The sequence below is a fragment of the Orcinus orca genome, chromosome 20 (assembly GCF_937001465.1).
Source record: "Orcinus orca chromosome 20, mOrcOrc1.1, whole genome shotgun sequence".
Lineage (NCBI taxonomy): Eukaryota > Metazoa > Chordata > Mammalia > Artiodactyla > Delphinidae > Orcinus > Orcinus orca.
The window spans coordinates 50,454,072-50,476,224 of NC_064578.1; the positions used below are offsets into that span (position 1 = coordinate 50,454,072).

The 22,153-nt window shown below is 56.3% G+C and overlaps 2 protein-coding genes across 2 annotated transcripts; one reads left to right on the forward strand and one right to left on the reverse strand.

The window, feature by feature from the left end:
* Positions 1-1,828: 1,828 nt before the first annotated feature.
* Positions 1,829-18,338, forward strand: NPAS1 (neuronal PAS domain protein 1). Its single transcript, XM_004271123.3, has 12 exons — positions 1,829-2,002; positions 3,078-3,260; positions 3,687-3,922; positions 10,605-10,678; positions 10,940-11,029; positions 12,818-12,992; positions 14,392-14,507; positions 14,667-14,824; positions 15,444-15,550; positions 16,006-16,153; positions 17,205-17,299; positions 17,785-18,338. The coding sequence occupies exons 2-12, from the start codon at positions 3,139-3,141 to the stop codon at positions 18,246-18,248; spliced, it is 1,785 nt and encodes a 594-aa protein (XP_004271171.1). The 5' UTR covers positions 1,829-2,002; positions 3,078-3,138; the 3' UTR covers positions 18,249-18,338.
* A 144-nt stretch (positions 18,339-18,482) lies between these two features.
* TMEM160 (transmembrane protein 160) lies at positions 18,483-20,848 on the reverse strand. The gene is made up of 3 exons (XM_004271122.3): positions 20,605-20,848; positions 19,382-19,474; positions 18,483-18,836 (listed from the first exon to the last, which is right to left on the reverse strand). The coding sequence occupies exons 1-3, from the start codon at positions 20,810-20,812 to the stop codon at positions 18,571-18,573; spliced, it is 567 nt and encodes a 188-aa protein (XP_004271170.1). The 5' UTR covers positions 20,813-20,848; the 3' UTR covers positions 18,483-18,570.
* Positions 20,849-22,153: the final 1,305 nt, after the last annotated feature.

A 22,153-nucleotide genomic window follows, 5' to 3' on the forward strand; every position in this document is an offset into this window, starting at 1 on the left:
GATGATTCAAATTCATTTTTAAATAGCAATAATAAACACATTACAGGCTAACATAAATAACATATTCTATGAAAAATTTTAGTGAGAATACTGTCATTATTTTATACTTTTGCAAACCTCCTCAAAGTCCAGCATAACAGAAGACAGTTGGATCCTCCTGGCTGCTTCTGCATGCGGTCTGCTGTGATATCACATGCCATGCAGCTTCTGGAAAACCCCACCTGGCACTCATGGGAGAATGAAGTGACAAAGGCAGAAAATGTCTCGGTATGAAAATTTGACCTCGCGAACCCCCTGAGATAGTCTCAGGAACTAGTGCCCGGGTCACACTTCGAGAACTGCTGGCTGAACTTATTTAATGCTCACAATGATGCTAGGAGGTGGGTACTATGAAATTATCCCCACGTTACAAGGGAGAAGGCCCAGAGTGGTGAAGTTACTTGTCCAAAGTCACACAGCAGTAAGGGGTAGAGTTGCAGTCTGAACCCCAGAAATTAGGCTCTTAACCTCAGCAAGATCTGTGTGTGTGTGTGTGTGTGTGTGTGTGTGTGTGTGTGTGTGTGTGATCATAAATAAATTGTATAGTATGAGTGCACTTCTCAAGGCCTGGCATGGCACCTGCCCAGGTCACACAGCCAGGAAGTAGCATCAGGAGTTAAGAGCCAGTGTTCTGAGCTTGAATCCCTTACCCTGACACCCTAACAAGTCTCTCTGGGAAAAAACAGGAAAATATTATTGGCTGACAGACCATCACCAACAGGCTATCTAGTCTCTCTATGCCTCAGTTTTCCTAGTAAAATGGGCTTAGTAATAGAGCCCAGCTCAGAACCTTGCTGTGGGGAAAAAAATTAGCAGAACATAAAAGATTAGTTCCCAAGTTGTTCAGTGTGGTTATCCAGAGCCACTTGAAGAGTGTTCCCATCAGCCAGTGCACATGAGGGTTCAGAGGTGTGTGCCTCGGTTCCTCTGTCCAACCAGACAGAGGAACCCTTGCTCTCTGCCAGCCTCCACCCACCTGCCTCTCCTAAGGCTCCTGTCCCACCTTCATTAGTTGCATTGTGGTCTCCTAGGAGCACTTAAACGCCTGGAAACCCGCATGCCAGGCTGCTGAAGGGGCTTGGGAGAGAGAGGTGTAGTATCTCCTACCAGAGTGGGAAAGGCCTGGCTCAGTCACCTGGGTCCCCAGTTCTCTGTGGGAGGCGCTATAACTCCTTAGTTCCCATTTATGGTCTAATGGGAAGCTCTGATGTCGGGGTTGCCGTGGGAGCAGTGGTGGGTATAAGACCCCAGGATCCTGGTCTCAGAAGTTCCTCGGATACCTGTGTCCCAGTCCCTGGGAGGTCCAGTTGTCAAATCCTGCTCTTATAAGGAGGGGGGCAGAGCTTGGGTGCAAGGTCACCTTCTTGTCCAGGGGGTCTTGCTGACACCCTTAAATTCTCTCCTGGAAAAGAGTCTCTAACACCTGGATTTGCGCCCTTGGAGGGGGCACCGACGTCTGGGTCTCCACGCCTAAAAGAGACTCAGGTGCAAGGTGCCCGCCTTATCCCGAGGGGCTGCCGGGGTGCCGGGTTCTCTTGGGGAAGATGGGATGATAGTCCCTCCCGGTGGGGTATAGAGATGGTGCCCGGACTCTGGTGTTCTCTCGGGGTGGGAAAGCTGACTTCGACGTTCTCGTTCTGGTGGGGTGAGGGGACTCGGACACCAGAGCAGCCCGGGACTCCCTTGCTTGGAAACCCCTACCACCGAAAAGGCCAGAGTGGCTGGAGCTGGGCTGGACCCAAGGGCGGAGAGTCTGTGGGCGGGGCTCCAGCAGGCCCCGCCCCCGCCCGCCAGCGCTGTCCCCGCATCTCGAAGTCTGCGAGGCCTCGGTGGGCGCTGAGAGCCTAGCGCCACAGCCCGCGCGACTCGCCGAGCCCGGCCCGCCCCGGGGTCTATGGGGCCGCTCCTCTGCTGCGCCGCCCGGCCGGCCCCACGCCGTGCCCGGAGCCTGACCCGTGGCCAGGTAACGAGGCTGTGGGTACTGCGGGTAGGGAACGCCTGGGGGCTGGCATGAGAGGACAGGGAACTCCTGGGTCCTGGAGGAAAAGGGGACCGGAACTCCAGTGTGCTTGGAGCTAGGGCATCGGAACGCCTGTATCCCGAGGCTGAGGGAGGGGGCGCACAGATGTTGGGTCCTGGAGAAATAGGGGGCTGGGGGATCTGGACGCCAAGGTCTAGGGCATCGGGACACTTGGTTGGGGAGGCTTGGGGGAGGTGTGGATATGGGGAGCGGGGGTGGAACCTGAATGCCTAGTCCTGGAGGAATGAAGACCGAATTCAACATGTTCCTTGTTCTGGGGGATCTGGATACTAGGACACTTGGGCCCCGAGTGTCTGGTCCATCCTGGGGGCGTCCTCGGGCTGAGGCTCTGGCCACTGCATCTGGGGTTGAGGCTCGCATGTCCGGGCCTTCGGGGAGGAAGTTGTGGTTGCGGAGATTTGGCTGCCCAGACACGTGGCATCACCCCCGAGGGGCTGGGGGTGGTCCTTGGGCAGAGCATAGGGTGGGGTCCCTGGCCTCTGTCCCCCCTACCTCCTTAGCCCAGCCCGGGAAATAGGCGCACGGCAGATGCAAGGAACCGGACTCCTGGGATGGGCTTCTGGGGGCGGATTCCCCGGGGCAGAGGGCTCTGGGGGCTGCAGCCGGGCACGCCCGGGCCCCGGCGAGGCGCCCGCCCCCCTCCCGGCTTGGGCATGCTTGGCACGCAGCGCGCGGGCCGGTCGGATCCGTATGCGCGCCGCGTGCGCCTATTGGTATGCGGGAGCCGGCCCGGCGCGGGCGTGAGGCGGGCGCTCTAGCGGGCGGCGCGGGGGAGGCGGCGGCGGGGCACGTCCTCGTCCTGAGCTTCTCCCAGAGCCCGGCGCGGTGAGAGCTGCGGACTGTGTAGCGGGGCCCCCAGGGAGGGGAAACTGAGGCAGCATCTAGCCGCAGCTCCTTGCTGGGACCCTGCGCCCCACGCGGACCTCGGTTTCCCTAGCAGGTGCCCCACCTGTCCCCTCGGGCGCTGAGCGCTGCCTCCCGCTCCTTCCCTCTGCAGGAGACGCGGCTCTCGAGTTCCGCAGGCTGCTCCGAGCCCGCCTGAGCGGGTCTCCGCGGAGATGGCAGCCCCCTACCCCAGCAGTGGCGGTGGAGGCGAGGTCAGGTGCGGGGGAGGTCGCGGCGGCAGCGTCCCTTGGGACTTTCTGCCGGGGTTTGTGGTCAAGACCCCGCCCGGACCCTGGTGAGCAAAGCTCCGCCCCTCGGGCTGTGGTCCCGCCCCCAAGGCGGTGTCCCGGGAGGATTCACACTCACCTTCTGCCCCGCCCCCTCGGGCCAGAATTTCTTACCCGGAGTTGCTCAACCGTTGTGCTGTAACACCCACCCCACACACCTGGCGTTCTGTTCCTAGCCCCCTTCCTCGGAATTCCTACCCAACATTCTTATCTCTCTCCTCTTCCTCCTCCTTCCCCCAGAATTTACACCCCAGGTTCCGCTCCACGGCCGGGTGTAGAAGTCACACTCAGGCTCTGCCCCACCTCGGGAGTGTTGAATCCACTTTCAACATCCCGTCCCGTTCCCGAGGCCCCAGGAGGCGAGGCTCGTCCCCCAACCCCAGACCCCTGAGTCCCCGGGCCCCGCTGACGCCCCCTCCGCGCCGCCCGCCCAGCCTGCAGGCGCAGCGCAAGGAGAAGTCCCGTAACGCGGCGCGCTCGAGGCGCGGAAAGGAGAACCTGGAGTTCTTCGAGCTGGCCAAGCTACTCCCGCTGCCCGGAGCCATCTCCAGCCAGCTGGACAAGGCGTCCATCGTGCGCCTCAGCGTCACCTACCTCCGCCTGCGCCGCTTCGCCGCTCTCGGGGCGCCACCCTGGGGGTTGAGGTCCGCGGGGCCGCAGGTTGGCCTAGGTGAGTGCGCATGCGCAGGGGTGGGGGGGGTCCAGGCGCGCTCCCCCGGTGCAGGGCACCCGGTATCTGAGGGTGCGCACCAGCTCTCTCCCAGCTCCTGCATCCTGAGGGAGTACAGGATTTGGAGTCAGACCTTTTGTGTGTTCCTATCAGGCGGCTTCAACTGTCCAAGCCTCAGTTTACTCATCTCTAAAACGGGCTCACCAGGTAGGGACGATTTCATGAATTCTGGCCTAATCACAGGCCTGGCCACACTGGATCATGCAACCAGTTAATGCTCTTATTGTTATCAGGGAAAATGAATCATTATTATCACAAAGGAGATTATCACAGCGCCATGGGCGGGACAGGGGGGACCCAGCCTGGGCCTCCTATCCACTAATGGGCAAGAAACTCCCGCACTCAGACCTGAGGGACCCCAGAGGGAACCTCTAGAGTCTGAATTCCCAGTTTGGGATGCGGGAGGGAGACAGGATAATATGGCAGGTAAGATGGCGAGCTTCAGAAAGATGGGGGTCCCTGTCCCCACTCAGCCACTCCCCACCGTTGTGACCCTGGGCAGGTCGCCTCACCTCTCTGTGCCTCACTTGTGAAATGGGAATCATGATGAAGCCCCACCCCCACCCGCAGGGCTGAGAAGAGGAGAAGATCTACCAGGTAATATGTGTATGTGTAAAGACCCTAAACACACCTGGCACAGAGTAAACGATCAATGTCTAGCAAGCACTGTTATCAATGGTTACCTGCAGGTTTATTGACCATCTACTGTGTGCCTGCTACAGTTCTGAGCCCTGGAGATCCAGCAGAAAACAAGCTGCATAAAAGTGTCTGCCCTGGACAGGCTGACATCCTACTGACCAAGACACAATAACGAAATGCAATCAATAATATGTTAAAATATAGAATATGTAAAACACAGATATATAGATAGATATCTACTTTCATTATTATTCAGACTTCATTATACAGAAGTGTTATGTTATTGTTATTACTTCTATTTTATGTTTTATTACTTTACTCCTATTACGAGAAGAGAGAGAATCGTCTTCATCTGAGGTCGCAGGTGACAGGGACAGGGCACCCTCGGCTACTTCCACCCCCCCCTCCGAAGGGTTGTCCTTAAGGTGGGGTTGGAGGGGCTCCAATTCCCCTCCTGCCCTGGTCTCAGGGGGGAGGGGGGAGAGAAAATAGCATTGATTAAACTCGCAATAAATCACCATTTAAATTTAAATAATCCGGCTTCCCAGGCGGTAATTAGGCGAATTGACTGGCGCGGAGAGAATGCGGCATTAGCGCCGCTGATTACTGTCATTACCGCGAACAACATGTGCGCCGGCGGGGGATAAACATCTTGTCTATTGTCCCCAAGCCCCGGGGAGAGAAAGGGGGAAGACGCTGAGAGAGCCTCACCGGCGTCCGGCCTCCCCCCTCCGTGCTTGCCGGGACGGCTAATTCAAGACCACTGACCTCAGCAACCTCCCTGCCTGTACGTGGGAAGGGGGAGGGGCAGGACAGTGCGCGGGGGAGGAACTGCGTGGACTCCCGCTGTACCCACAAAATTAAGAAATTGGGAGCATTTCCTGCTCTCCCGGGACCCCAACAAGAGGCCAAGCACCTGCTACAATAGTTCAGATGGGAAAACTGAGGACAGTGAATTAGCTGCTGTCAGAGAGCAAAGCATTCTGCCTCAAGCTCTCTGTAAAGGAGGGGGCTCCCGCGTTCTCCTCAAAAATAATAGCAGTAACATACCAGTCAGACACGGTGTTGAGTGCTGCATCCAAATTCACTTGCTAATCCTCTCAAAAATCTTCGGAGGGAGGCAATGCTATGTTCCCATTTTACAGAAGGGGAAAACTGAGACCCAGAGACGTGAAGCTCTTTGCCCAAGGTCACACAACTGAGAAGGGGCCCAGCTGAGATTCAAACTCAAGTGGCCTGGCTCCAGAGCCCACCTTCTCAACCACCATCCTTGGCATGCTTGTGGGTCTCCAGGGATGGGTCCTATGTTGCAGGTCTCGGCCTCTCTCTGGGCCTTACTCTACCATCAGTGAAATGGGATGACAGATGTTGAAGTCTAGCCAGGGGGGCTCTAAGTCTGGGGAGGAGACAGCCTTGATCTCCTATCAGTGTTTGTCATTCATTCAACAAATGCCCAGTGAATACCTTCCCTGTGCCAGGCACCGTTCTAGGTGCTGGGGACACAGCAGGGAAGAGGACAAAGTCCCTGCCCTCAAAGGTGGGCCTACACACCTGACATGGTAGGTCCCTTGCCCCCCACCTCCCTGATATCACCTTTCCACCCCTCTGGCCTCTTCAACCCCCTCCCCTACATGGGCCACCTTGCTGTTCAGAGAAGCCTGTTCCCACCTCAGGGCCTTTGCACTTGCTGGGCTTCCACCAGGAACTCCCTTCCCTTAGAATGTGAGCTTTTCAGTCAAGCCTTCCCTGACCACTCTATTAAAAATGACAACCCTGGGACTTCCCTGGTGGTCCAGTGGTTAAGACTTCTCCCTCCAGTGTAGGGGGTGCAGGTTTGATCCCTGGTCAGGGAGCTAAGATCCCACATGCCCAGGGCCAAAAAAACAAAACATAAAACAGAAGCAATATTGTGGCAAATTCAATAAAGACTTTAAAAAAAGAGAGAGAGAGAATAGCACGTGGCATATAGTAGGTGCTTAAAAAAAAAAGACAACCCCCTGCTCCCAGCATGTCCTATCTTCCTTTCCTGCCTTATTTCTTTCCATAGTACTAATCATCATCTAATATTATATATTTTTTTATTTCTGTTGTTTATTGTGTTTCTCCCCTACAGCACTTTGTGTGCTGAGCCTAGAATAGTGCCTGGGGCACAGTAAGGGGTCACTAAATATTTCTTGGGTGACTATAGAACTGCTTGAGGGGAGGAGGGGGGACATCACAACTCACAGGTCAGGCATGGCCTCTCTAAGTGACCTTTGAGCTGAGACTGGAAGGAGGTGAGGGAGCAAAAGCTAGGAGAAAAGCTGGGAGGAGAGTTTTCCAGGCAGAGGGAACAGCAAGTGCAAAGGCCCTGAGGCAGGCAGCAATCAGCTTGCTACATGCAGGTCACAGTTGTGAGGTCAGGGGCTCCAGAGAGGAGTAAGTGAGGCAGGAAGTGGTCAGCGGGTCAGGGGCCAGGTCCTGCAGGGCCTCTCAGGCCGTGGTGAGGACTTTGGCTGTTACCCCGAGTGAGATGGGAGTTACAGAGGTGATGGATGTGAGGACAGAAGCTGGGAGCCCAGTGAGGAGGCAAGTGCAGTCGTCCAGGCGGGAGGTGGGGCAGCTAGACCAGGGTAGGGGCAGTGGGGTGAGAGGTGGTCGGATTCAGGTGATGCAGTGAGGGTCCAGCCTCAGGACTTGCAGAATATGGGTGAAGGTGTGGGAGAAAGCGAGGGTCAAGGCGGATGGTAAGGAAGCCTCCCCAAAAGGTAGAGGTGCCTGAAGTAGAGCTTATTCTGATAAGAATAGTGCAGGACTCACCTATTGTGTACCTGGCTGTGTGCCATTTGCATGCATGAACCCATTCAGCTCCAGCCCTAGACCCATTTCACAGATGCAGCTGAGGAAATTACAGCCAGAAATGCACCCACTCCAGTCCTCAGGCCTGCTCCCAGGGAGCAAGGCACTCTGATTATGGCGGGGGCTCCCTCTCCCAGACTTCCAAAGCTAATGAAGTCCCAGCCCTTCATTAGTTGCCCTAGCCCAGGGCAGCAAATCCCTCAGGGCAGTTGAGAATGGGAGGTGGAGGGGGACCCCTGGGAGAAGTCTTGGCTTCTCCCCTCGGCCCCTCAGCGCCCCCTCTGTGTGTGGGGGAAGATGACAGCTGGGACAGTTTTGTTCCAGCCGAGGCAGGCTCTGATAAGAAACTCAGCAAATGTTTGTTGAATGAGTGAATGATGGTTGGGGTCCGGATGTGAGGAGGGGGCAGGTCTGAGAGTAGGGAAGGGCCCACAGCTGAATCTGGCGGACACAGGAGTTGAGGTATTTGTGGGAGAGAGGAGGAAACACAGAGAGAGGAGTCAGGGAGTTGGTGGATTTGGGGCAGGGGGAGGCCGGGGGTAATAAGACACATCAGTCAGGGATGGGGACAGAGGCCGGGGAAAGGATGAGGGAACAGCAAGTGGCTGAGCCCTCCCCCTATACACACCCCCCTCCCGACGTGCCCATTAAGGCTGTTAATTGCAGCCGTTCAGTCTGACCTGGGCTGATCCTGTGAGAGGGAAAATGAAGGAATTAGCAAAAATGACAGGGGAAAATTGCGACAATTAGCAGGCGGCATTGTTCCCGCCTGTCACCCGGCTGGTTCCCGCTGCATCTCGGGGGAGGGGTCCCCATCACACACACCCCCCGTTATTGTTCCTGGAGTTCCAGGCGGGGGTGGAAAAAGGGTGTGAACAGCCGTGGGGATGCTGGGGGTGCTCCTGGGAGAGGAGGCGAGACCAAACATTAAGGGGCTGGGGGCGGGGCTTGGGAGCTGCGTCCTGATTGGGGGGAGGGGGTGGTGTTTCGCCGCCTGGTGTTTTGATGGTCTGGAAATAACAATAGTAATCACGCTATTAATACTGATCCCAGCTCTGTTTCAGAGCACCTGCTGCATGCGGGCGCCTGGTAGGCCCTTTCAGTTCCCTAAGCCAACTGAATGCTCAACACCCCTGTGAGATCAGCTCGTTAGCAAACCCACCTGACAGAGGAGGAAACTGAGGCACAGAGAAGTGAAGGCACTGGTCCCAGGGCACACAGCCAGGGAGGAACAGTCCTGGGGCTTAACACCAGAACTGGACCCTCGGCCCTGCAGGAACCAGGTGCTTGGGGACCCTCGAGGTCACTGGCTCCCCAATCTGGGCAGGGACCCCTTGCGGGGGTCGTTCTCTGCAGGGTCAGGGAGGGCATCCTGGGTGGGAACAGAGTCCAGGAACACAGGGCCTCTGCCCACGCCCAGCATGGATGTCTGGAGCTCTCTGCTCCTCACTGCGGGGGATGGGTCGCCCTGTGTCTCTGTTTTCTGTCTACTTCTCCGTCTCTGTCTTCCTGCCACTTTCTCTGTATCTGTCTCTGTACATCTGTTTCTCTCTGTCCCTCCATCTCTTTATGTCTCTCTGTCTTTACCTATCTCTGTCTCAGTTTCTCTGTGTCTATATATGTCTCTACCCCTCTCTCTTTTAAAAAAAATTTTATTGGGGTAAAATTTATATAACATGAAATTCACTGTTTTACAGTGTGCAATTCGGTGGCACTTAGCACGTTCACAATGTTGTGCAACCAGCACTTCTATCTAGTTCCAAAACATTTTCATCACCCTCCAAAAACCCTGTCCCATTAGCAGTCCCTCCCCATTCCTCCTACCCCTTCCCCCAGCCCCTGGCAACCACTGATCTGCCTTCCATCTCTGGGTTTGCCTCTTCTGAACGTTTCATATAAATTGAATCCTACACTGTGTAGCCTCTGTGTTCAGCTTCTTTCACTTAGCATAATGTTTTCAAAGTTCATTCACGTCGTAGCATGGATCGGTACTCCATTTCTTTTTATGGATGAATAATCTTCCATTCTATGAATATAGCACATTTTATTTATCCATTCATCAGTTAATGGACATTTGGGTTGTTTCCACCTTTTGGCTATTAGGAGTAATGCTGCTATGAACATTCATGTACAAGTATTTGTTAGAGCACCTGTTTTCAATTCTTTGGGGTGTATACCTAGGAGTGGAATTGCTGGGTTATATGGTAATTCTATGTTTGACTTATTGAGGAATTGCCAAACTATTTTCCAGAGTGGCACATTCTCACCAGCAATGCACGGGGGTTCCAATTTCTCCACATCCTCGCCAACACTTATTTTCTATTTAAAAAAAAAATTCGAACCATCCTAGCGGGTGTGAAGTGATCTCTCACTGTGGTTTTGATTTGCATTTTGCTAATGACTAATGATGTTGAACATCTTTTCATGTGCTTATCGGCCACTTGTGCATCTTCTTTGGAAGAATATCTGTTCAAATCCTTTGCGCATTTTTGAATTGCGTTGTTCATCCTTTTGTTGTTGAGTTGTAACGTCCTTATTTCTTTCTCTATTTCCTTATATCTCTCTGTCCATCTATTTGTCTGTCTTTGTCTCTCAATGTCTCTTTCTCTGTCTCTCTGTCTCTCTCCTTTTCTGTCTCCTATCTGCCTCCTTCTCACCCTTCAGGTCTGAGCTCAAACACCCCCTCCTCCTTCAACAGGCCTTTCCCCATGCTTCTTCTTTCATTTATTTATTTATTTATTTTAAATAAATAAATAAAATATTTTGGCTGCGTTGGGTCTTTGTTGCTGCACGTGGGCTTTCTTCAGTTGCGGCGAGCGGGGGCCTAGTCTTCGTTGCGGTGCACGGGCTTCTCATTGCGGTGTCTTCTCTTGTTGCGGAGCACAGGCTCTAGGCGCGCAGGCTTCAGTAGTTGTGGCACGTGGGCTCAATAGTTGTGGCTCGCGGGCTCTAGAGCTCAGGCTCAGTAGTTGTGGCACACGGGCTTAGTTGCTCCGCAGCTCGAACCCATGTCCCCTGCATTGGCAGGCGGATTGTTAACCACTGTGCCACCAGGAAAACCCCCCATGCTTCTTTATTTCACACCACCTATTCGATTCTTCATAGGGCCAACAGGCCCTGGCCTCACCCCTCCCTCTTCCCCCAGCCCCAGGCCGCAGGGGCCCCGTGGCGCTGGTCTCCGAAGTCTTCGAGCAGCACCTGGGAGGACACATCCTGCAGGTGAGGCCCCTTCCCTGCCTGCTGCTCCTTGCTGCCACCTGGTGGCCGTCTCGGGAGAACCGCACCCTTTTCTCCAGCATCAGTCCCGTAGGGGAGCCCCAGAACTGGGAGGCAGAATGCTCAGGCTCCCCCTCCTGCTCCCCCCAGGGCCACTGAAGCGCCTTACCCCAGAATAATCCATCCCAGGCGGAGATCCAGATTTCAGAACCTCTTACAGATGCCAGGCCCTCCTCTCCCCGACCCCGTCTCTCCCCACTCTAGTCCCTGGACGGCTTCGTGTTTGCCTTGAACCAGGAAGGGAAGTTCCTCTACATCTCAGAGACAGTCTCCATTTATCTGGGTCTCTCACAGGTAAGGGGCCCGCAGCAGCCTGCCTGGACTGGCTCAGCTGCCATCTCCCTTGCCGGCCCTCTTCTCTCCTGGCCTCACCATCCCAGCATGAAAAAAAAGGACTGGATCTTTGGTTCCCAAAGTGTGTTCCTTGGAACCCCACATGGCCCCTAACATGGCTCCTCCTCCCAGGCAGAGGAGGGTTATTAAAGTAAGAGGTCGATTTGGAGAGAGCAAAATAGCAGAAAAATTTGCCTATGAGGCGTTGCCAACTGTACCGTATTTACCAAAACTTGTTTATTCTTAACACTTTTAAAGGATTACAGCAATTCGTACCCCAAGGGCTTGGGGTTTCCAGCTTGGAAGATTTTCTGTGGCATTTTAGTTGACTAGTTTTCATTTTGCCTTTATTTCAACCCACTGTTTCTGTTCCAGCTCCTGCAGCTGGTGGCTGAAAGGTAAAAGGAGGGCAAAGAGAAGCCAAAAGCCCCCAGCCCTGGAGTCTTGTCTCTTTGCAGCATCTTAGGCCTTGCCAATGCAATCAGTACAAATTGCTGTCAACTTTTATCATTGTTACAAAGATTTTGACAAATGGTAAATTTAGAAAATTCAGTGCATTGGTATTTGGCCTTCGTGAGCAGCTCTTCAGTGAGTTGTTGGAGGTTCCTGGAGGAGGAAGACCCTGAAGGGAGAATATGGGCAAGAGGAAGGGAGGGAGGAAGAGTGGGGGGAAAGGCTCAAAGCTGGTGTGTGTGTGTGTGGGGGTGTTTAATGAGGGATAGAGGGAAGCATGTGACCCCAAGCCCAGGGGCAGTGGGAGCCATGGGAGGTTTCTTTTCTTTTTTAAAAATTTTACTTTATTTATTTTTATTTTTGGCTGCGTTGGCTTTCCGTAGCTGCGCGCGGGCTTTCTCTAGTCGTGGTGAGCAGGATACTCTTCGCTGCGGTGCGCAGGCTTCTCATTGCGGTGGCTTCACTTGTCGCGGAGCACGGGCTGTAGGTGCATGGGCTTCTGTAGTTGTGGGCTCAGTAGTTGTGGCTCGCGGGCTCTAGAGCACAGGCTCAGTAGTTGTGGCGCACGGGTTTAGTTGCTCCACGGCATGTGGGATCTTCCAGGACCAGGGCTCAAACCCGTATCCCCTGCATTGGCAGGCGGATTCTTAACCACTGCGCCACGAGGAAAGCCCCATGGGAGGTTTCTGAGAGGAGGAGGGCCATGGTCAGGGGAGTAACTTAGGGAGGGGTATGTACGTGGGGACTGAAGGCCAGAAGACCAGTGAGGACGCTGGGACAGAAACACAGCAGGGAGAAGATGGGTGCGGGGACTGGGAAGGTGTGGAGGTAAGGGCGCTACTGTGAGAGATTTGAGGGATGAATTGAATGTAAAGTCTGTCTAATTAAAAGGTTCTAACTCTTTAAAGAGTTTGAAAGCCATTCCACTGCTTGTGTCCTGATTTCCATCCTGTGAGTCATTTCAGGGCGCAGTTGTTTGCTGTATGGGGGTGAGTGAGTAAGCAAGAGCTGCGTATATGAAGGCTTACGACACCCCCATCCCAACCACATACACAGCTTCTTTATACTGTAGGCAGGGGCAGAAGATCCTTAATAATCTCTGGGTTTGAAGTGGGAGGGCACGGGAAGCGCCTAAGTTTTTATCCTCCTTTAAAATGGTTTAAATATATATATATATTTATTTTCTAATAAAAACACACACCTGCTTGCTGGCGAGTGAGCCTGTGGCAGAACAGGAGGGCGAGTGACTGCGCGCGCACCTCACCCGCCCCCTGCATTCCCCTCCTTCGCCGGCAGGTGGAGCTGACGGGCAGCAGCCTCTTCGACTACATTCATCCGGGGGACCACTCCGAGGTGCTGGAGCAACTGGGGTTGCGGGCCCCGACCCCCGGGCCCCCCACCCCGCCCTCCGTCCCCTCCTCTTCCTCCTCCTCGTCCTCATCCTCCTCGCTTGCGGATACCCCTGAGATCGGTAATTCTCAGCATCCCCAAAGAAAGAGGCCTGAGGGTAGCTTAGGGGATGCTGAGTACAATGTATCCAACTATGTCTGCTTTATACAAAAACACTCTTGTTAGAGTTTTGCAAGCAAGTTTTTGTAAAATGAATCAGAGTCTAAATTGAGGTAGCGAGACGTGGCTCCCTAAGATTGCCTGGATCCCCAAGATTTGAACTTTAGAAAGACCCCTCTGGCTGCAGAGTGGAGGTGGGTGCCTGTGGGTGACAGATGGAACCAGGCTTTGGTAAATAATAATAACAACGTGTGCTTATTGGGCATTTACACGTGCCCTGCCTTTAAGTACATAATTTTATTAAATCCTAACCACAAGCCCACAAAGCAGGAGCTATGACTATCTCCATTTTATAGAGGAGGAACCTGGGGCACAGCATAGAGAGGTTGTGTCCCAGGTCAGCTGTAAGTGATTGAGCTGGACTCCAGCCCAGGCTTGTCTGACTCCAGCGCCTGTGCGTCTACTCTCCAGTGGAAAATTCCACTCCATTTTGGGGAGGGTGTTGGAGATTACCCTTTTAGCTCTGAGATATTGGGGGACTGAGGTTATCTTTCTCATAAATAGCCTTTTCTTATATGGAGTTTGCTTAATACCCAAACCATCTGAGCTATCAGCAGTGCTTGCAAGCTTGGGGAGATGTTTGTGACACGTGTGGGACTGTTAGGGAGTGTGATTATATTTACACCTCAGTTTGAGGCACAGGGTCATCTGGGTGTGAGCATATTTATAAGACAATTTCACAGGGTTTACAGAATAATCTGTATTTGTGTGGCTTATTTGTTGCTATAGCCCAAGCCCCCACTCTGTGCTCAGCCCTCGGTTGGGCAGGGCTGGGGACACAGTGGTGACAAGAGCCCCAGCCCCACCCTCCCGGGGCTCACAGTCCAGTGGGGGAGACTGACCCTGTCCCCAGACAGTGATGACCCAGAGTGGGCAGGGCTGGGGTAGGAGACCCCAGAGGGGCAGCTGACACAGCCTGGGGGTCAGGGAGGACTTCCTGGAGGAGATGTCTGATCTGAGACCTGGAGGTTGTGGCTAGAGATGATGTCAGCAGGAGGCAGTTCTTGCCAAAGTTTTAGGCCATGGTGAGAAGGAGCTGGGCTTTCCCCCAAGGGTACTAGGGAGCCATGGCAGGTTCAGAGCAGAGGAGGGATGGGGTCAGATCTGAGCTTTAGAAAGACCAGGCTGGGTGCTGCTGGGAGGGGAGGTTGATGTAGGATGTCAGTGGGCTTGTAGAACCAGTAGGTGCGTCTGTGTCACTGTGGCCATGACCCTGTGTCTGGATAGCTCTGTAGAGGGCAGGGGTGGCCCGTGTGTGTCCTCTTCAGGACCCCATAACCTTCCTTCACTCTTCGTCCCAGAGGCCAGCCCCATCGAGGTGCCCCCCTCCTCCCGGGTCCAGGAGCGCTCCTTCTTCATCCGCATGAAATCCACCCTCACCAAGAGGGGGCTGCACGTCAAGGCCTCAGGGTACAAGGTGGGTGTGAGCTCTCCGCCCCAGCCTCTGACTCCCGGGTCCCCTCCCTGGCCCAAGGAGAGCGCCTGTATTCACGCCAGCTCTGTCCACGGGCCCCCCTGGTCCTCCCGCCCCACTGGCCCCGCCTTGCCCTCCTCCGATCGCGCCTGCCACCTGCAGGTCATCCATGTGACCGGTCGCCTTCGGGCCCGCGCCCTGGGCCTTGTGGCCCTTGGCCACACGTTGCCCCCGGCCCCACTGGCTGAGCTGCCACTGCACGGACACATGATCGTCTTCCGACTCAGCCTGGGTCTCACCATCCTTGCTTGTGAGAGCAGGTACCGGGGTTGGGGGCTGAGGTGGGAGGATGGGGGCGCACGGGAGAGGGGGGTAGGCAGGAAGTCAGAGGAGCTCGGGGGCGGGGGTGGGGGCGAGGCCCTGGGGAGCCGCGGGAGGAGGGAAAGCCGCGGAGGGCGAACTGGAAGAGGGAGTGAAGGCGGGGGCTAGGGCGGGGCCTGGGGCGGAGCCTCTGGGATGGAGGCGGGGCTGTGCTCGATTCCGAGAGACCCAGGCCCTCCCTTCAGCAGAGCTCCGCCCTTCCCTGATCCTATTTCTCTCTGCCTCTCCGGCCTCTCATCTCTCATCAACTCTCCCGCACCACGCAGTGGGGGGAAATTAAATAGCGAAAGAGTCTCCAAGCACCGAGCGCCTCCGGAGTGGCCGGGCCACCCCATACCCAGGAGTGCCGTCTGCTTGAATGCCCATAGCTGCCCGAGGAGGGACACTACTATTTTAAATATTCTCCCACCCATTTTACAGAGGGGAAAACTGAGACCCAGAGCACTCCAGAGCCAGGGTTTGGACCCTGAGGGATTCCAGAGCCAATCCTGCCTCTTTCTCCCCACCCCATGGTCTGGGACCCCTTCTCCCCTCCTCTCTGTTGCCCCCTGCCCTCAGAGTCAGCGACCACATGGACCTGGGGCCCTCGGAGCTAGTGGGCCGCAGCTGCTACCAGTTTGTCCACGGACAGGATGCAACCAGGATCCGCCAAAGCCACCTGGACCGTGAGGACCCCTCACCCCAGACCTGAGCACCCCCACTGTCCCACTCCCTGGAAGTCCTTCTCCCGGGCTGATCACAGTCCCTCCTCCTGCCACCTCCGGGGGCTCCACTCAGCACAGGAAGAGCAGCAAGGAGACTCTGAGCAATGGCTGAGGATGGGGGCGTGGGGAGTAAGGGGAGCCGTGGGGTAGCTCTGACCCACCCTTCAAAATCCAGGGGCCTTGATGCCGGGTTACCGCTCCGTCTTTCTGACTCGGGCTCTCTCTGCCTCCCTCTCTGTTCTTTGCCTGCCTTTCTCTTCTCCACACCGTCTCACCCTTCCTGTTTCCCTGTTGCTCTCTCTCTGCCCGTCTCCCTGTCCACCTCTCTCCCACTGCCTATCTCTCTCTGCCCCTCTCACCTCATCCCGCCCCTACCCCATCCCTTCCGGTGTCTCCGGTCCCTGGGCTGGGCCCAGTGCTGGACAAGGGCCAGGTGATGACCGGTTACTACCGTTGGCTGCAGCGCGCCGGGGGCTTCGTGTGGCTACAGTCCGTGGCCACCGTGGCCATGAGCGGGAAGAGCCCTGGAGAGCGCCACGTGCTCTGGGTCAGCTACGTGCTCAGGTGAGGGTTGCGCCCCTCTCCTCTCCCACGGGGCGCTCAGAACTCCCTCCAGAAGATTCTGCCAGCTCTGCCCACCTTCGGGTAGGGGCTCTTCAGGGAGGGCTTCTAGAAAAGGACAGATGTGGGCAGTGGTGGTGAAAACATGAAGGGGAAGAGGGTCCAGTGAGAGTAAAGGCCTGGAGGAGGAATGAGCTTGCAGGAGGCCAGGGATGGGTGGCGGAGTGACAAGCGCTTCCAGGGAGAAAGAGGCAGATATGAAGTGGCCTCAGGCCCAGGGTGCTTCTGGGGCACTGGGGAGCCATGGTAGGCTCTTACCAGGGGAGGGCCGCCACAGAGCAGGGCAGATGATGGAAAGAAGCTGGAGGTGGGAAGGACGTTCCAGGCCGAGGGCACAGCACAGGCAAAGGCTCAGGGTCACAGCCGGACCCATCTGAGGAACTACAGGGGGTGCTCTGGGCTGGAGTGTAGAGTCTCGAGAGACGAAGCTTAGGATGGTGGTGGGGGCACTGGGGAGCCATGGAAGGGTTTAGGGCTGGAGAGAGTCACAGTCAAATCTGCTTCTTGGAAAGACCACTCTGGCTGCCATGTAGAGGGAGGTCTGTGGGACAAGACAGGGATGGGAGGCCAGGGGCAGGTCCTGGGAAATGCCAGGCAGCACAGGTGGAGGAGGGGAGGCGGCCATCTGGCCATCTCTGGCTTTGCGGGGCCTGGGTCTGAGCCTCTGAGAGGAGCAGCAGGTTTGGAAGAAAGATGCTGAGGTCAGATGAGCATGAGGTACCCGGGGGACACTTAGGTGGTGACATCCAGGCGGCCGCGGGCTGCAAAGTTTTGGCCTCGGGAGACTGGGCCAAGCTGGGCTAGAAGCCAACTTGGAGTTTGGGGTCCAATGATGAGTCCTAAGTGCCTCGGGTGGGGGCGGGGGGAAGTGTCTACACTCAGAGCGGGAGGGGAAGTCTACACTCACAGGACTGGCAGGCAGGAGGGAGTCTCTCCTCACCAGAGGCTGGGTGGCCCGGGATTTGAGCTCCCAATCCCATCTGTCTTGTCCCAGTCAAGCCGAGGGGGGCCAGATACCTCTGGACGCCTTCCAGCTTCCGGCCAGCGTGGCCCATGAGGACACGTCCAGCCCGGAGCCAGCACCCACAGGTGAGCCCACCTCCCACCCCAGCCCCTGGGAGGCTCCAAGTGGCCTCTGGGACCTGTGCTGTCTGGTGCGGAAGCCACTAGCTTCACCTGTGGCTATTTACAGTAAGATTAAAATTAAAATTCCACTTCCTTAGTTGTACTCGCCACGTTTGCAGAGCTTGGTGGCCATAGGTGGCCAGCGCAGATATGGAACTTCCTTCCAGAGGACAGCCTGGGTCCAGACATGAGCCTCTGACATCTGGGCATGGTCACGCTTTGTGGTGGTGGCCGTCCCATGCACCCACTAGAATCCAGGAGTGTCCTCCTTCCCAGTTGTGACAACCAAAAATGCCTCCAGACTTTGCCAAGTGTCCCCTAAGGGGACCAAACCCCTCCAGCAGAGATCCACGGGTCTTGACCACGGGGCGCCGCTCTATTCCACAGATGGGAAGGCTGAGGGCTGGGGACGCGCACACACGGAGCCCTTCCGAATCTTCCTCTTGCAGAGCCAGAGCCACCAGTGGAAGGAAAGGAGGCCGTCCCCCCGCAGGAGGACAAGGCCCCCCAGCCCCGGGGCAAACCCATCAAAGTGGAGCCCGGCCCGGGGGAGACTGAAGACCCGGAGGACAGTGGGGATGAGAAGCCGTCCGGCCACCTGGCCCCAACGAGGCCCGAGTTCACGTCCGTCATCCGGGCGGGTGCCCTGAAGCAGGACCTGGTGGGGCCGTGGGGCCTGGCGCCTCCTGGGGACCCCCCACCTTCCCTCCTGCACACTGGCTTCCTGCCCCCCGTGGTGCGGGGCCTGTGCGCACCTGGCACCATCCGCTACGGCCCTGCCGAACTGGGCCTCGTGTACCCGCACCTGCAGAGGCTGGGCCCGGGCCCCACCCTCCCCGAGGCCTTCTACCCCGCGCTGGGCCTGCCCTACCCGGGGCCCCTGGGCACCAGGGTACAGCGGAAGGGGGACTGAGGACTGGAACAGCCCCCCACGTGGCCGGACCTGGGGGATGGGTGGGGACCAGGGCTCTGAGCCCCGGTGAATTAAACGCCTGCTCCCGCTCTGTGGCTCCTCTCTGGGGTCAAGGAGCTCCTCTCTCCTTTTCTTCCTTCTTAGGTATCTCCGCGTGCCCCCCAGCGCCTTCCACCCCTACCCTCCTCCTTCGCTCAGCATCCCCGCAAAAGCAACCACCACTCGGAATCGGGAGCAAGGGAAGGGTCAGGTTTTAATGTCCCGGTCCTCGGGCCCCGGCAGTCCGGTGCCCAGCCGTTCCCCGCGGCCGCGGCCCTGCAGCTCACTCCGGTGGCGGCCGGCCCGCCTCGTCCGGCCCTTCCGCTGCGGCGGTCCCGTCGTCTTCGGGCACCAGTTCCACGTCCAGCTCCAGCTGGCCCATGTAGAGGCCGACGGCACAAGCCCAGAGCAGGCCGGCGGCCAGCACGGCGCCCACGCCTGCGGCCGCGCCCCCCAACGAGAGCTGCATGGGTCCCCGCAGCGCCGCCAGGCCCACTACATAGGAGGCGCCGCCCCACACCACACACAGGCTGCCCAACAAGAAGAAGCCTGTGGGACAGAGTGCGGGCCGGCGTCAGGGAGGCTGATCCTGGGGACCCAGGCCGTTCACGGGACTGAGGTGGCGTTAGAAAGGGGATGGGGCACACTCAAGAGCGGGGTAGGGGTCAGGGACAGTACAGAGCCAAGGTCGGGGACAGGAGAAGGAATCGGAGGGGTGGCTAGGCTTGGAGGTGGGGGGCTGGTCTGAGAGCAAAGATAAGGTCGGAGGGGCAGGGGCAGGACCAGGCTGGGGGTGGGGCTGGGACAGAGACCCTCATCTTTGTTGAGAAGTTAGATTGGAAAGGATGAGGACCCACAGCCCTGCCCTGAGCCACCCCCTCTGGTGGGTCCAGTGCCCAGGAGGTAGGGATGGGGTGGGTAGAAGGTGGACACTCACAAGTGAAGGTGAGGCAGCTTCCGGTGGGGGAAGAATGAGGGGTTCTAGCGACGTTTACTCTGGGGCGGGTGACGGGATGGGGCAGGAGTCTACCTTCCCCAGTGGGGGAGGGAGCGCCCCACTCCCTGGTGGGGGCGACACTGGGGTCTGCACTCACCGTAGGCGGCCTCCCGACCCATATCACTCTGCATGAAGGAGATGACCCCGATGCCTGATGCCAGGAGGCCATTGCGGAACCAGGAAAGGAAGGCTGGAGGGGGTGGGGCGGGGCGGAGAAATCCGCATCAGCTCAAACCCTGCTCTGCAGCCCCCCAGCCCAGACAGTCAAACTGAGGGGCGCCTCTTCATCTCACCGCCCAGTCTGGCCCCAAATCCCCACCTTGTCCTGGCGGTCCGCCTACCAAACCCTATCCCCCCCAAACCCTCTCTCGTCTCCATCTCTGAGCCCCTCCCCACCCCAAACTCTGCAACACCAAAGATTCAAGACAGTCTTCAGAATCTGGCGGAGGATCTAAGATCAAAATTTCAGAACCTAATCTGAGGACAGGAAGGTCCCAAGAGGTCATCTTGGTCAACGTCCTCCCCACATGTGTATCCCCAAGGGGTGCCCCCTCACTTCTTCCTCAGACCTCCCGACAAATTGTTACCTCCACACACACTCCCCCAGGCCTCTCTCCAGCCTTCCCTTCAGTTTTCTGAAACCTCACTATCTGCTGCTGGGTATGCTCTTCCTTGGTGTCATTCACATCTATTCAAGTCCTTGGTGTGGCACTAACGGGGACTAGTCAGGTTACAATCCCCCCACCCCTACCCCGTCCTGTACCTACAAGACCAGTCCTCTCCAATCCGGAACCCCACCGCCCACATGGGGCCCCGCCCCCTGCAGCCGGGAGCAGCACGCCCTCCAATCAGCCCAGAGATTTTCTTCTATTGGTTGTTCCCTCTTCTAATCCGCAACTTCCTCCCTCTTCGGTGGGGCTCCACGCTCCCGCTTTATGCAGAGTGGTCGCCTCTTTAATCTGAACTGGCCCCTCCAACGAGGCCCCCTCTTGTAGGCAACTCCCCCGCCCATAGCCCTCTTTGGGCCTCTCCCACCCAGACAGCGCAGTTTGATAAGGCTGCCTGTCCTGGCCCGACCAACCTCTCCAATCCCTACTGCACCCCATAAACCAGACCCACGGTCCCATCCACAAGCCCGTCTCCTATGCGGACAGACTGCGCTCTTGCAGCCTGCGCTTACACGGAAGCCCTTCTCCCCCCTGAGCCCGGGCCCCGTTTCCAGCAGAAATCCCACCACCATCCTCCACTCGCGCGCGCGGACAGCTCGGCTATGCGGATCCCCCTCTCCCATCCGGGCCGACCCCAGCCACAGCCCCAGACCTGTCTCATGAGCCTTCCGGAGGAGCCAGGCGTCTGCGCGGTCCAGCTCGGACACTGGGGGCGGAGAAGCCCCAGCGCGGGGGCCGTGGCCAGGAGCAAAGGACCCCCGGGCGCCCCCGCTCCGGGGCCGCGGAGGCGGCAGCAGCGCCCCCCGGAAGCGGAGTCGGGCAAGGCGGGCAGCCCGAGCCCACCACCAGCCACCTCCCATGGTTCGCACTACGGCCGCGGCGCACCGCACCGCCCCATGGGCCGCCCGTAGGCTGAAGCGCACGTCATTCAGGCTTAGCCGCTCATCTATTGGTTTTGCGTGTGCCACTCAGGTCCGGTGCGCACTGTTCATTGGTTGAAATAGCTGTGATCCCTCCTCTGTCATCTGTGCCGGTACTGTGCGTCCCACCTTGCTTCTGGGGCTGGACTTCGAATCCCAGCGTTCATTGCGCAGGGGGAAGGCCGGTCTTCAGACGTCGGAGGCGCTATGTCTACCGGGACTTGTAGTTTTTGTTAATAACTTTAATAGCCAAAAAACAAAACAAAACTTGTGGTGCTTGATGTAGAAACTTTGCAAAATCTCGAAGAGCCCAGAGGAGAAAGTAAAATTCAACATTAATCCCACCAATGAGCGGTTACTGCTAATATTTTGTTGTACCCCTATTCCACCTTTTTTCTAGGCGGGTGTAAACGGTTGCCGTTTGACAAATTAACTTTTTTCATATGGTAGCGGTCAATCGTGAACATTGACCGGTGGCACTGAATATTTTTCCATAGTATAATTTTTTTTATTTTAAAAATTTTATTTATTTTGAACATGGTACAAGATGCAAGTTACAAAGTGGTCTAATGGAAAGTAATTCACATCCGGTGCCCCCAGCCAGTTCCCATCCCCTATTCCACAGCAAGTTTAAAGCTTCACACTGATGCATTATAAGGACGTACCACAAGTTGTCCCAAGTCCTAGATTGTTTCCAATTTTTCCTGCTATAAACAACTGTTTCCTTTTAGGTCTAAGCCAATGTCTGAGTTGAGAGGGACCTGATTTAACTGTCAGATTTCAGCAGCCAGCTTCTGCCTCTGGGTCCACAGATGGCTTTATATATGCCCTTATTACAGTGTGTTGTAATGATTTCTATACTTATCTGTCCCTGCTATCAGGCTGTGAGCTTCCAGTGGACTGGGTCCTTGATCAACAGATCTCCATGTCTCTCCATTCAATATAGGTAGGGGACTTGGTAAATAATAATAGCAAACATTTATTAATGACTTCCTCTGTGCCAGGAATTGTGCTAGGCACATTATGTGCATAATGTCATTTAACCCTATCATAACCCTAGGCGTTAAGGATTAGAACATTCCCTCTTTTATAGAGGAAAAAAAACATAAGGCTCAGAGAAGTGAGGTAATAAAGTTAATGTTTGTTGAGCACTAACCATGTCAGACACTGTGCTCTTCCTTTACATGGATACTCTCATTAAATCCTCAACCCTAGGTAATATATACCATTATTATCCCCATTTCACAGAGAAGGAAGAGGAGAGGTTAAATTAGTTGCCCT

Excerpts from the sequence above, each read along its gene's own strand:
- NPAS1 (XM_004271123.3), top strand. The coding sequence starts at position 3,139 with ATGGCAGCCCCCTACCCCAGCAGTGGCGGTGGAGGCGAGGTCAGGTGC. Across the intron at positions 3,261-3,686 it reads AAGACCCCGCCCGGACCCTG|CCTGCAGGCGCAGCGCAAGG; the intron begins GTGAGCAAAGCT and ends CCGCCCGCCCAG. Across the intron at positions 3,923-10,604 it reads GGGGCCGCAGGTTGGCCTAG|CCCCAGGCCGCAGGGGCCCC; the intron begins GTGAGTGCGCAT and ends CTCTTCCCCCAG.
- TMEM160 (XM_004271122.3), bottom strand. The coding sequence starts at position 20,812 with ATGGGAGGTGGCTGGTGGTGGGCTCGGGCTGCCCGCCTTGCCCGACTC. Across the intron at positions 19,475-20,604 it reads CCGGAAGGCTCATGAGACAG|CCTTCCTTTCCTGGTTCCGC; the intron begins GTCTGGGGCTGT and ends CACCCCCTCCAG. Across the intron at positions 18,837-19,381 it reads GGGTCGGGAGGCCGCCTACG|GCTTCTTCTTGTTGGGCAGC; the intron begins GTGAGTGCAGAC and ends TCTGTCCCACAG.